Source organism: Cryptomeria japonica, chromosome 9, assembly GCF_030272615.1.
Source record: "Cryptomeria japonica chromosome 9, Sugi_1.0, whole genome shotgun sequence".
Taxonomy (NCBI): Eukaryota; Viridiplantae; Streptophyta; class Pinopsida; order Cupressales; family Cupressaceae; genus Cryptomeria; species Cryptomeria japonica.
The window spans coordinates 48,187,985-48,201,323 of NC_081413.1; the positions used below are offsets into that span (position 1 = coordinate 48,187,985).

Consider the following 13,339-nt stretch of genomic DNA (forward strand, 5'->3'; position numbering starts at 1 on the left):
GAGGGGTTATGAAGGGGAGAGTTCATTTTTACAAGGGTTATGATGTTGGAGTTTCTCCAGGATGGAGCAAGATGTAAATCTCCATGTAAAGGATTAGAGCTTGAATAATGTATTATAACTGTATTGTGTTGCTGAATAATACAATGGCTCTCTGATTTTGGAGTGTGGGGTTTTTTACCTGAAAGGGTTTTCCCCACGATAAATATGTGTTCTATTCTTTTGTCTTTTCTTTTGTTCTATGATTTTGTGTTGTTGAATCTAAATGTATGCATGCTGCTGAAACTACTCTTCGATCTGGCAAGATCTAAAATTGCAATCACTTTCCTCTAAGGGTTAATGTGGGAAATAAACTGTGCCTGATTCCACTTTATGGCATAGTAGTGTGTGTTTGCATTTGATGGTGGATGCACATACTGATCTCAAATGGTTGTTTTCTGGGATGTCCGATTTCCCTTCACATTCACCCTCACATAATGGTGTTTGCCATAGCGAACAAAGCATTCACCATTGGAAAATGTGTAAGAATAAACTCGTCACTGCTAAAGAAACAAACTTGTCACCAATAAAGCAACAAACTCTCCCGTATATAGGCGAAAGCAAGAGTTAGAACAATTTTCAAAGTTGAAACATTTCATGTTGGTGTCTTTTGGCTTTCCACTGGCCATGGTAAGCTATGAGATGGCTATATGAGTGGGTGTCATGACATATGATAGGTTAGATCTAGGTACAAACTTTTGGTAATGCTTGTAGGAGATAATTTTGAAGCATAGAAAGAGTTTTCCCAAATATTGGGGGTAGAGAAAGAACGAAGGAGCACCATGGGTATGTTTTTAATGTTCAAATGAACCATTTGGGTGATGCAAAGTTTGCATAACACTTAAATTAATGATATGAGACAAGAATTTACATACCCTATAATTTTCTTCCCTTTTAGGATTTAGTAAACTATATGGTTGGGCATGTCTCATTTTTTATGTTGTGTATACTTTGTTATGTGTGTTTCAATTTGTTTCCTACATTTGATGATCAAGAAATGTCCATTGGACTACACTAACTAGCTAAGATGGGATATCCTATGATAAAGAGCCTAGGTTAAACCATATTATACTAAGAGCACATTAATGATCCCCAACATAAGATTTAAAAAGGTGGATTAAGTACATTAAGAGGTACTTTCTTGTAGAAAATCTTTACAATTAATATTCTCATTAAACTCTAAAAAACTTTGAAAATACATGAAAGAAGAGAAATTAATGTATTTATATCTAGGTATTATGAGCCGTAGGACAAACTCTAAAGGTGAAATAGATAAAATGGTAAAGACATTATAACAAAAATGTGGGTACTAAGTAGGCTGAAATGAAATCACTCATCAATTATGCATAACATCACTGTATAGTGAGACAATAGAAAATATTATAACCATTAATACACGCTATTCTTAAATGTCATTGTGATGAAAAAAAGCGCAATTATTCTTTTTGAACTTTTGAGAGTCTCTTGATGTTAATTGAACAGCAATTATTATGGTATTGAATACGAAGAACATCTTCATTGCCTAATGTAACTTAATATTTTAAAGCCGATTGGTGGTTAACATAAAGCTTAAACCGTCTGTTGGAGGGCATCCAGGATGTTAGTTGAATAGGAAGAATATGTTTATTTCCTGATGTTACTGCTTTAGCAATCATCTTTCCTAGCCATGCATGGTATATGAGACCCCTTGAGCCAAGGCCACCCACAAACCAGTACTTAGGAATTGTCTTTTGGTGTGGTGTATGGTAATTTTTCTTTTCAGTTGGCTTATCCTTTTGCATATATTCTATCACAAAATCATCAATGCAACCTAAAATTGGCAAAGCACCCAAAAAGGTGCGAGGGGGCATGGCCCTCACACCTGCTTGATAACCCAAAACCATCCAGTTTTGAATTGGAGGGTATATTGCAGATACCTTTGGCAATAGTTTTTCAAGTGCTAAAGAAGCTTCCTCTTTAGAAACATCTGAGGACATGTTTGATGAATTCCACTCTTTTGTTGCTCCGATGAGAATTTTGCGTGGGCCTTGAGTTGCAAGCCATGCACTTGATAGTATACAAGGTCGTTCATTTCCATATGTATCCCTGAAATACTATATAATTAGTAAAATAATATATTAAAGTTCAGATATTATTTTCCATAGTAACAATCCATAAGAATTTGTTTTGAATCCATGCTGACCTATCAGCACTTGATAATTCCAAGTGAGCTATAACACCCCTGCAAGTGGAAAGAGGTAATTTTCCTGCTAGCTCTGGTAACAAACTAGCTTTTGCACCCAAACAGACAATTACTGCATCATATTCACCTGTACAAAGTGACACTGTCTTAGGAAAAAAGGGCAAGAAGACAACCTTTAATTCAATATGTTTAAGGTAAATGTAGTACATCCAAGCTTCTAACATATTTTTCTTTAGTTGTAATGTAGAGAAAAAGTTGGAAGTGATATCAATTTTTGGTTTTCGCACATGTAAATGGCATGCAATTTTCCACTCGATAGTATGTATCCATAAATGCAATTGATTGTAAAGATATCTAAAGCACAATGGTCACAATATTAATCAGACCATCTTCATTAGTATTTACTTGATGATCTGTGATCTAGGCATCCAATAGAAGTTTCAAAAAAAAATTGACTCAGATTTGGAGGTTGTAATGCAAGCCTTCTTTTGGTGATTTGAAATAGCTTTAGTTGAAGTTTATTAACTAGACTTAGTTCGCTTCCACTTTGGCATAGCTATACAATCTTTTCTGTGTATATTTGGGCTGCCATTTTCAACACAGCTCATCAGACTCTTTTTGAATGCATGTTCAGGTGACAATCCTCACAACAGTTATGACTTCTCTTTTGGTAATTAAATACTCTCTCATATTATTAAAGTTTAATTGAAGCACATTGTGCAAATGATCTGAAATCCTTTGGAAGAAAGTATCCATGAGGTCTCGTGGTATAAACCTTTACAAGAAAAGGAAAGACTGTTGCCTTTTAATATTTAATGTATATATATATTTGAATGGCATGCAATATGTATATATTTTGATGTTACGATGATTTTACACTATTTTGTCACCCAGCAATGTTTCTCCTAATTGAAATTAGCTAAAACTAAAGTTTTTCAAGGTCACATATAGAAAAATATGACATGCTAAGATTTTACTCAGAAATTCATAAATAATTTATAAGAAAATAAAATTACATAAACTGTGTGAAGTTGAGATCGGCAGTCCTAATCATCAAATGTGCATCACAGTCATCAAATTTGAATCGCAGACCAGAAATCAGAACGTATTGGAGCTTCTGGCTTCTAGCCATTAATGCTTGCCATCTGCACTAGAAAGGGTGGTCCTTATCAAATCAATCTGAGGGAATCATCAATGTTCAGGAAGGATGAATGACAATCAAGGAGGCTCTCCTAACATCGAAAGTCAAAGATCTGTAAAGGAAGTGGAGGTTGATGATTCATCTCCACTTACAAGCTCTAAACCAAGCATCGGGAGTAGCACGTACACAATTCTAGCCTTCGCCTAGTAGCAATAACAACTAATACTTGCTACCTACACCAGGAAACGCAATCCCTAAGAATCAACCTGACGGAATCATCTGTGTTTAGAAAGGATGAAGCACAATGTAGGAAGCTATCCTAACATCAAAGGTCACACATCTGTCAAGAAAACAAAGAGATTGATGAACTGTGATATATCTCCAGTCGCAAGTTCTAATCTGAGAAGACGGAGTAAAAAATACCCAATCTAGGGTTTGGATTTAAGAAAACAGGTTGTCCTATGAACACTCTTGGTATCAAAGTGTTGTGTGATAAGTCTGCAATCAGCCACGCCAAAGTTTGTGGCTGACATCAAGAGATTGAAGTCCTCACTAATAAAGAAAAATGGACTAATAGAAGGATGTGATGAATCTTCTTGAACTATGGGAGTTCAAAAAGGATTATGTCACTATGCACAAAACAATAAATAATAAATCACGACTCTTTAGTTGCAAATAATAAATAATAATTATTATTATAAATCAAGCAAATAATAAATAATAAATCATTAATCATAGATTGTTATTTGTAAATAATAATAAATGATAAATAATAATTATTATTACAAATCAAGTAAATGTAAATAATAAATAATAAATCGTTATTTACAATAAACAATAAATCATGATTCTCTTAAAATAAAGAGTAACTAATAAATAATACAATAGTAAAAATCAAATATTAAAATATAAATTAAGTTAAATGATTAATAAAGTAGTGAATGATAAGAAAGATATTGATAAATAAAATAAATCGAACTTTTACAATGAATAAAAATATGCATAAAAGACTGATTGAAACAAACACATCAATTAAACCCAAATCGTGACATCCAAAGGTCACGACGAGAGTCATGTCCGCAGAGACACATATGAATGACGCATTTGGGAAACACAGAGGGGGGGGAAAGAGAACAGGTGAGAGGCGCGTATACTAGGAGACGTCAACGCTACCAGCAATGAGTTACGAGACCAGAGCTTAGCATACCCCGTGCAGCCCAGCATACAGGCGGATACGTAAGAAGTGCATTGCCACTTCTACACCTTGCCGTCCCCAGTAAACTGCAGAAAGGAAAGCCCAGTGCGAACGCCCAGAGCATAGTGACAAAAGAAAGGGGGTATACGAAATCTCCAGGTTTTGCAAATAAATCAACAAGACCACAGGTAACTTATGTATTAAATACGAAGAGCATGGTTACCGTAATTACGTTGAATACTTTCATAGGAATACAGAGGGAGTTTTCGTGGTGAATCTCTTGGAGGCAATATCTATATTGTAGAGGTTAACCATATGCATATGTTAGAGATAGAGAGGCTTGAGCAGGGGTGGGATCTCTGCCAAGCTTTGAGAACATTAATGATTTCACTCATTAATAGAGATCCCAAATAGAGACCTTAGCAGGACGACACCCTGGGTTGCTCCTAACTGAGAAATATTTCTCAATAAAGGGTTGGGTCGATCTAGGTAAGGTCCTACTGAGTATCGTATCCTTTTCTTTGATAACAATAAATCGATTAACACTATTTGTTAAATATGTAGAATAACGTATAGCATTCCTTCTTGTATAATTGCAAAAATAAATATATATGTTTAATTATCTTTCATATTGTTTGTATACTAACGTTTGTTCGCAGGACTTGAACACCAAATAATCCAATCCCCAACTGGGAACATTACATGTCACTATGCACAAAACAATAAGCAATAGCATTTACAGCCGTTAGTGGAAGTAACAAATGTCTGAACAACTAAGACAGGCTTTCAAAGATTAATAAATAATAATGGCATCAGAACAGGCCAAAACTTGTCTTTATCTATGTATTATCTATGTATGCTTGGAAGTGGTGGAAGTATTTATGGATCTTAATAACCATATAACCTCATAAATAGTAATTAGTGTGATCTCTCCCTGTTCCAGTGCTAATCAGATGGTTATAAAAACAGATTAGCACCCAAATAGAATTGAATGGTGCATCCTGCACATAGATTATCCGTTATCAATTTTGTACTTGTATGAATGCATTCCAATAACATTAATTGGAAATCACATTTGGCATAGACTAGAATCTTAATGATAAGATAGATTAACAACTTGATAATTATTTCACTTGGTTGATTGTGGACATTGAACTAAGTGGTGTTGCAAATATCAGCCTTGATGTCACCCCAAGATTTACATTTATATCGTATACTCATTCAAATTTCACTCCTCATTACAAGTATGTGTGCTACCCCGTTCTATTATGTATGGATTAAATCTCTCCACACAATGTTACGATTTTACCTCTATAATAATTCAAACTGTTCTTGGTTACACCGACATTGCCACCTGGAGAATTTAGATGCAAATGGGTTTAGAAGATAGCCTCTGGCCATAATGAAAAGGATGACAATAACAACCTCAAAGTCATATAAGACTAAGGAGGAATTTTTGAAGCATGTCATCAATGAAAGTGTCCCAAACACAGTAAGCAGACCTCATACGCTGCCTTTGTTTATGTTATTGAACACCTTCCTTATCCAGCCTGCTACACAACTAAATTCTCCTTAAGCACTACAATGAAACTGTATTTAATCATCCTACTGAACTTTCAGAGAAAGGAAATAAATATGGCCATAAGTAAAGTCACAGGGCTGTTATTTGGAAATGGATCTCACTTCTTCATGCCTCCCACCAACTAAACATATTTTTCCTTACCAACTTTAATATAGTTTAAATGGACTTCTTGCATGCCATTGAGAAGAGATTAAACAGGTTATACGGTTAAGTATTACGCTTAAATAAGAAAGATTAGAGGACCAAAGCAAAAAAAATTGGAGCTCCTGCATTCTCCTTACCAACATGTTAAATGTCCTTAGAGTCCTTACCAACATGTTAAATGTTAAATCCTCAAAGAAGTGAAAAAATCCACTTTGAAAGAGAAAATCCATTTAGAGTTCGAATTTCCAAAGTTGAAGGCAACGATGAAGGGAACAAATCCACTTGCAAAAAAGAGGACAAATCCACTTGTGGTCCAATTTTCCCAAGTATAGGCGAGCAAAAAGTTTCAAATTAATTGAAAATTCCTTGTGAGATAAAAAGGAAAATCCACTTGGAGGTCGAATTTCCCAAGTAAAGAAATCCACAAGATAAAAAAGAAAATCCACTTGGAGGTCGAATTTCCCAAGTAAAGAAATCCACTTGGAGGTTGAAATTCCCAAGTAAAGAAGTAAGCAAGGTTAAGTTAAAAATCCACTTGGAAAATCCACTCATCTGTGGAAGAATAATTCCTTCATGAGTTCGATTTCCTGGAAAGGGGAAAATCATTTAATTTATTCAGAAAGAAAAAGAAATTAATTGTTTTATTTGCCAAAATCGCTCAAGGAAGGAATCAACAAGTTTTATGGCTTTATTTGCAAATTCATTAAGGAAAGAAAGCAAAGCCTTTATTGTTTTTTTTGCAAGTCGCTTATGAGAGGCTAGACTTATTGTTTTTTGTGTTTTTTAAGAGATAGAAGGCATTGACTCACCCTCCTTCTAGAAGGATTCAAAAGTCTATTAAAGGGAAGAATAACAATCATTTCATTTCACAAGTTCGATTTTTCTCTAGGCAAACCTTGCAACAGCAAACTCGTGAAGAAGAGAGGCTGATCAACCAAGCAAACCCCTCGTCATTTACAGGCAAAGAAGTTTCTGACATATATTCAGCCTTGGTGATCATACTTTGAGCTCAAAATCACAGAATTTCTCCCTTTGTCTCTGGATTTTTGGACTAAAATTTAATTTCCAGATCGATAGTGGATTGATATCTTCAAGTTCCAATGGTAATCAGACCTTAAAAGGTAAAAATCAGGTTTTAGAATTCCATTTTCCATATTTTGTTAAGGTTTGAGAACTCATAGTTTTTAATTCAGATTTTAGAAGATTAAAATGTCTGAAATTCACAAGAAAATCAGATTTTAGAATTCCATTTTCCAGATTTTGTCAAGGTTTGAGCATTCATAGTTTTGAATCTGATTTTAGAAGATTAAAATGTCTGAAATTCATAAGAAAAATCAGAACTTAAGAAATTCTGGAATTAATTAGTTTTTCTCTGTCTTTTAGTTGCCTTGTAAAATCATTAATTTCAAGCTTCGTACAGGTACCATGTCTACACCAAGAAATATGGAAGGAGGAACTAGAAAGACTCGACCACAAAAAGGACTATCTCAAGGTGTTCAAGTTTAAAGGAACCATTTGCAAAGATGATTCCACAATGCATGGAAGGACAACATTCACACAAGTGGAATCCAAGGATGAATTGAACAAAGAAGGAGGACTTGCACTTCATCAAGACATTCAAGAAGATCAAATCATACAAGGATGAAAGACTCCACCTCGACCTTGGATTTCCTTTGGAAATCCAAAATCAAAAGAAAGAAGTCAATATGGAGGATTGTTCAAGAAGCACAAGATCAAAGTGAAGATGAGGATTAGTTCAAATATAAAGATAACTTCAGAATGATGGGGAACACAAAAAATTCCACACCAAGGAGCAACAAGTTCAAGACACGATGAAGATGAAGAAAATATTCTAACAATCTTGAATTTCCTTTGGAAATCCAAGATGGGAGTCAGTACAAAGAGGCGATCTTGGTTGAGAAATATTGAAACATGGAGGTATCCCTACATCAAGTAAAGGAATTCAAGACTAATGCAAGGATCAAGGATGAAATGTATTATAAAGGAAGAAAATTCCCAAATATGAGAGTAAAATGTAAGAATGATCAAGAAGGAAAGACAATTTCAGAAGCGATAATAAAAGTTAGAAGACTTGATCATCCAAAGATGATGCAATTTGGGAATATGTCCCAGCATCTTCATCACATCAGTAATTGGAAATGTTGAGTATCAAGAGATGCATAAGGTATCAACATTTCTTCATGATGAGGAATCAAATCTGCAAGGCAAGCTGAGGTGGCATCCCAATCATCAATCAACCAATCAAAGGGTTCCAAGTCAGGCATGTCCAAGTGCAATGAATCAAATTCAACAAGTGGAAGATATTAAATGGCTCTTATTTTCTCATTGGTTATTCAAAATATTGTAATTTCCTCATTGGCCAAAAGGAGTTTGTTGTAACAAACCCTAATTAGGGTTTTATCTATTAATATTGGCCGTTGATTTAGGGTTTTATCTGTTAATATTGGTCGTTGATCATAGATCAATCTGGGTTGTTGCTTTGTATTGGGGTGTCTATAAACCCTTCTTTTTTCATTTGTTAGGGAGAGATTTTGGAGAAATTGTTGTAGTGATACTTCTTAAGTAATAGACATAATTAATTGTTCAATATGTTCGTGAATCTTTGTCCACTTTTGCAAGTTAGCATGGTTTCTTGGCTCTCATTAGAATAGATTTAATTTCCAAGTTGATAGATTTAATGAAGGATTGATAAAATTGCTTAATGTGGAGTTGATGTGTTCATACTTTTTATAATTGAACAATTTGCAATTATTTTGCAAAGTTAGCCTTAAAAAGTAAATGAAAACTTAGCTTCTATCACTATATTCATTGTTCAATATGTTGGTGAATATATGTGTTATGAAAATCTTTTGAAATCCTTAGAAGATAGCACTGTTCTTGTGTAGTTATTGAATTTAGCAAAACAAGAACTGGTTTAAATTCCACTTTTGCAATTTTTGTCTCCAGAGTTCATAGGATTAGCTTAAGATTAGAATTAGCTTCCTAAACCCTCACCTTTTACCTTTTTTTCCAAGTCTTAATAGAAATAGGATTGAAAAGAACTTATTGCAAAGTTATTTCAAAAAGAGAAAGTTGCAAGCATCAGGAATCAGCAGAATCCTTAGATTGATTTACTCCTCGAACAATTATTAAGTCCCTCTTGAGATTACCAACAAATCACAACAAACCAATTGGGACTGTCCGTACGCATTTGGAAACCTTGGAGTCATCTTTGTGATCACACAGCTCAGTTGTTTAGCACATAGAAGATTTTGATCAAGAGAAAATAGGATATCTCTGGATATTTTATTCTGTGTTGAACGTGCATTAAAACCAAACCTACAAGAACCTAAACCCTTTGTTGGCATACGTGACATGGCTTGGCTTGTAAGCATAGTTTTAGTACCACAGCTTAATCATGTACTAGGTCCTCATAATTAATTTGAATATAGGCATATCATGTATCACAAGAAATCTCTTATAACATAAATGTAATGAAATTTCTGGATTTAACTGTGAAATTTTTAAAGCAATGTTTGAGATTATTCTTCTTGATGATGGATCATGGAGTATAATCTGAAACATTGATGTAAAAATTTTCATAGTTAAATCCAGAAATTTCATTACATTTATATCATGGACTGTGGAAACTTCAAGTTATTAATACTCTTATAAGATGTTTTTGAATGGTGTAATCTTCATGTCCTGATAGTGTCTGTAGTTTCAACTTTCAACAATGTCTGCAATTGCAACAACTCCCTTGGCTTTAAATAATGTTCTGATCTCACCATGGATCTTCATGGTGGTTACTAGGTCTATAATATAGGTCCTAATAGGTCTATATTATAGGTCATAACACATCTCTTGGTTGACTTGTTATGTTTAGTTCGAAAGCTCTTGGAATATACAATGCGGTTGTGTATAGTTCATTTGGTAGCAGTTAAAATATATATTTGTGCAATTTATGGTTTTCAAAACAATTATCACAAGCTACAGAGCAACATTCAAATATTAACAATAAAATCATATACAGGAGCCAAACCAAAATATCAATTTTTCAAGGAGCCTTCTTGCATGGACATGAAAATGCTCACAAGTTCACAACAAAGTGGTCATTCCTGGTCAATTAGAATAAGACGCATAAATGTGTATGATGCTATGAACAAAATCACCTGAAAGTTCAAGGAGGCTATTAATATTTCTTTTGTGCAATGACACCTCAGTTCCTGAACATCCTTCAGCTGACCAAGTTCTTGCTTCCTTTTGGCATGCCATAAACAGGGCCTGCATTTGACAACGATATTTCGAAGTCAATGTGGCTATACCAGCAAATGGAGTACAATATAAATGAAAATGGGATTTTTTACGACAGAACTTATGATCTCTTAAGTGCTACAAACTTTTATCATAAAGAATATATGTAATTGACATGTACCTGAAGGTACCGCCCAGGATGGATATTGACAGCTTGTGGCATGTATAGGGAAAAATCTGAAGGAGGAAGCATTCCAGGCAATAGTTCCCGAGCTTCAACGCCATTTATATAGGATATTTTGCAATTGGGCAGAGAAACATGGGCACTCTATAACAGATGCTAACAATAACAATGAGAATCAGACGAGGGAAAAAACAAAATTCATGCTCACATTATCTTTTTCAAATTAAGTAAGATGATTATGAATAAATTAATCAAGAATCCATGCTTACTTTACTTGTGTCATTGATATTCTTTGCATCTAGTACAGTTCTCAAAATGCCCCTGAGATGCACATCATAAACAATGTTCAAAATAATCACATAGGCAAAATAATTAAAATACACAACAAAAGAAATCTTGAAAACTGCTTAACGTATGAAACAAATAGTTGAACATATTTGGAGCCATGGTTGCAGAGGTCAAAAATGTTCCCATGTTCTAACATTAAATCTCAGAAAAGCATCAAATGAAGACTGCGTTCAAACTTTACTCGGACCAGTACACAAACTACACGTACCCTATAACCCTCCCTAGCATCCTAAAACAATTGTATAGAACCATCATATTTCCTACAGTAACCTACTATGACGCAGAAGTGTGGCAGCTGATTTGCATATATCCCACTGTGGCAACAAGAAGTATGTTATGTTATATTATAGCTTGTAGAAATATCGAAAGCTATACATCCCTCTTGGATTTGAAGTATTCAAATTATCACAGTCAGCATTGGTCTTCTTTCCAAATACTGAGCATAATAATAACAGCAACTGGAAAGGCTCCTTGCCAAAGTTTGGCACCGGCCCTCTATTTCTTAATGTTAGAATCCTAGACCATACCTTTATGTCAGTCTTGTTGTCACACCTAAGGATCCTTGTCACGCCAAAGAGAATACAGCATAAGTTGTTTCTCATGTTTTGCATGAAGGGAAGAAACAATTATTACTATCTTTTTGCTTTAAGATTGTTGGATCATTTAGTATTCTGAATCATATTTTAACTTCCTTTTTGTTTGTTTGATATGTAGGGAGCCAAACAGGCACGTGGGATTCACATGTTACCATGTTAACAGACATCAAAAGTTGAATCAACCATGAGATGGATGATGTGGAAGTATTTTTCTCACCACTTTTGAGTTTTAAAAATATGTGAATTCATGTACAAGGTTCTTGTTAACAACCTCAATTTGAAAATTTTTTGTAATCTCTTTTTGTAGTCCATTCCAACACTTTTGGAAACCACCCAGCTTTCTTGGAGAGCATTGTTATCACAAAAGCTCGCACCCTTGCTGAGCTATCAACTCAGCAACCTTGTGAAACATGGAAACAACCCCGAAATGCGGGACCTTGCGCAAGGGGGTTGAATCTCCGGAGAAGGCCGGCTTCCTTCTCAATCCAAGTGCAGGTGTTGAACCAGCTCAACACTTCAAAACTAACTCTTAAGCCTATCCTAACAAATTGCAGAGGTAAAGGTAAGAGAGAATTGCTTGAAATAAAGGGAGGTGATGCACCAAGATAAGAGATTGTTCCTCTCCCCACCGAAATGGCACAAGGAATCAATTGAAATACCCAAGAGATGCACAAACTTCAGTTGTATGAGTGACCCAAACGCATGTATGGAGATTAGAATTTGTTAAGTGTTAAGAGGGGAGAAGGATTCCCACAAGTCACACTCAGAAAACGAGCTAACACAGCATATATGGAGAGAAGAAAACCACAAACATACACTTATAATGGAGGTAAGAACACATACACAGCATGCATAAGTTGAAGTAAGGCAAGAATGGTAGTTTCAATTCATTCAAAGGCCAAAAGGCCAAACTTATAGTTGCAGAAATACAAAAAATAATTACAAGTCTTCAAGAGAAGAGAAAGAGCATAAAAAAGCTCAAGGCAGCAGGGAGAGAACCCTTTACAATGAGGCTTAACAGCCTTATATAGAAAAAAGGTTACAAGAGTGATCATGACCCCTGCATGTCAATCTGGGAGTGCAGGGAAGTGCATGCACTTGACCTCAGCATTTGCAAGCAACCTAGCCATACCCACAAAAGGCAACCTTGAGAAGGTGGATTGACTGGCCTTCCTAAGTCAGAGTATGCAGACATGACATAAGTCACCACAACAAGCATAGCCCCGTACCTCATTTGATGGAAATCCTACCAAAAACATTTAATGCACCCCTATGGCTCCACAAAAGAAGGTGCATAAGTCACCAAAACTGTTGGACCATTTAAAGCTTTGAGTGTCGATCACGCCATCCGGAAGTGTCACCAGTCGGAAGGAAGTCTGGGGGCTTCAGAAACTCGGGTTCCCGAAGTGGGGAAGACAAGGAAAGAACTTCGGGACCTCGGGGTCCCGGGGAGGAGAAAGGAGAGAAGCAGGGTTCCAAAGTTCCGGGGGAACTAGAGAGAAAAGGCAAGGAGGGAAGGAACTTCGGAACCTTGGGGTTCCAAAGTTCCAGAGAGAAGAAAAGAAGGCTAAGGAAGGAACTTAAGAACCTCGAGGTTCCGGAGTTCCGGGGAAGAGGGAGAAGAAGAGGAGGGAACTTCGGAACCTCGGGGTTCCGGATTTCCGGGGAGCTGGGAAG

The 13,339-nt window shown here is 35.6% G+C and overlaps 1 protein-coding gene across 1 annotated transcript in view; it reads right to left on the minus strand.

The window, feature by feature from the left end:
- Positions 1–1,396: 1,396 nt before the first annotated feature.
- The window catches only part of LOC131046896 (uncharacterized), a 115,803-nt gene continuing 103,860 nt past the window's right edge, over positions 1,397–13,339 (minus strand). Inside the window, exons 5-9 of the mRNA XM_057980728.2 lie at positions 10,988–11,039; positions 10,716–10,862; positions 10,453–10,564; positions 2,219–2,345; positions 1,397–2,121 (exon numbers count right to left, since the gene is read on the minus strand). Coding sequence (XP_057836711.2) covers positions 1,569–2,121; positions 2,219–2,345; positions 10,453–10,564; positions 10,716–10,862; positions 10,988–11,039 — 991 coding nt within the window. The 3' untranslated portion in view covers positions 1,397–1,568. The remainder of the gene's footprint in view (positions 2,122–2,218; positions 2,346–10,452; positions 10,565–10,715; positions 10,863–10,987; positions 11,040–13,339) is intronic.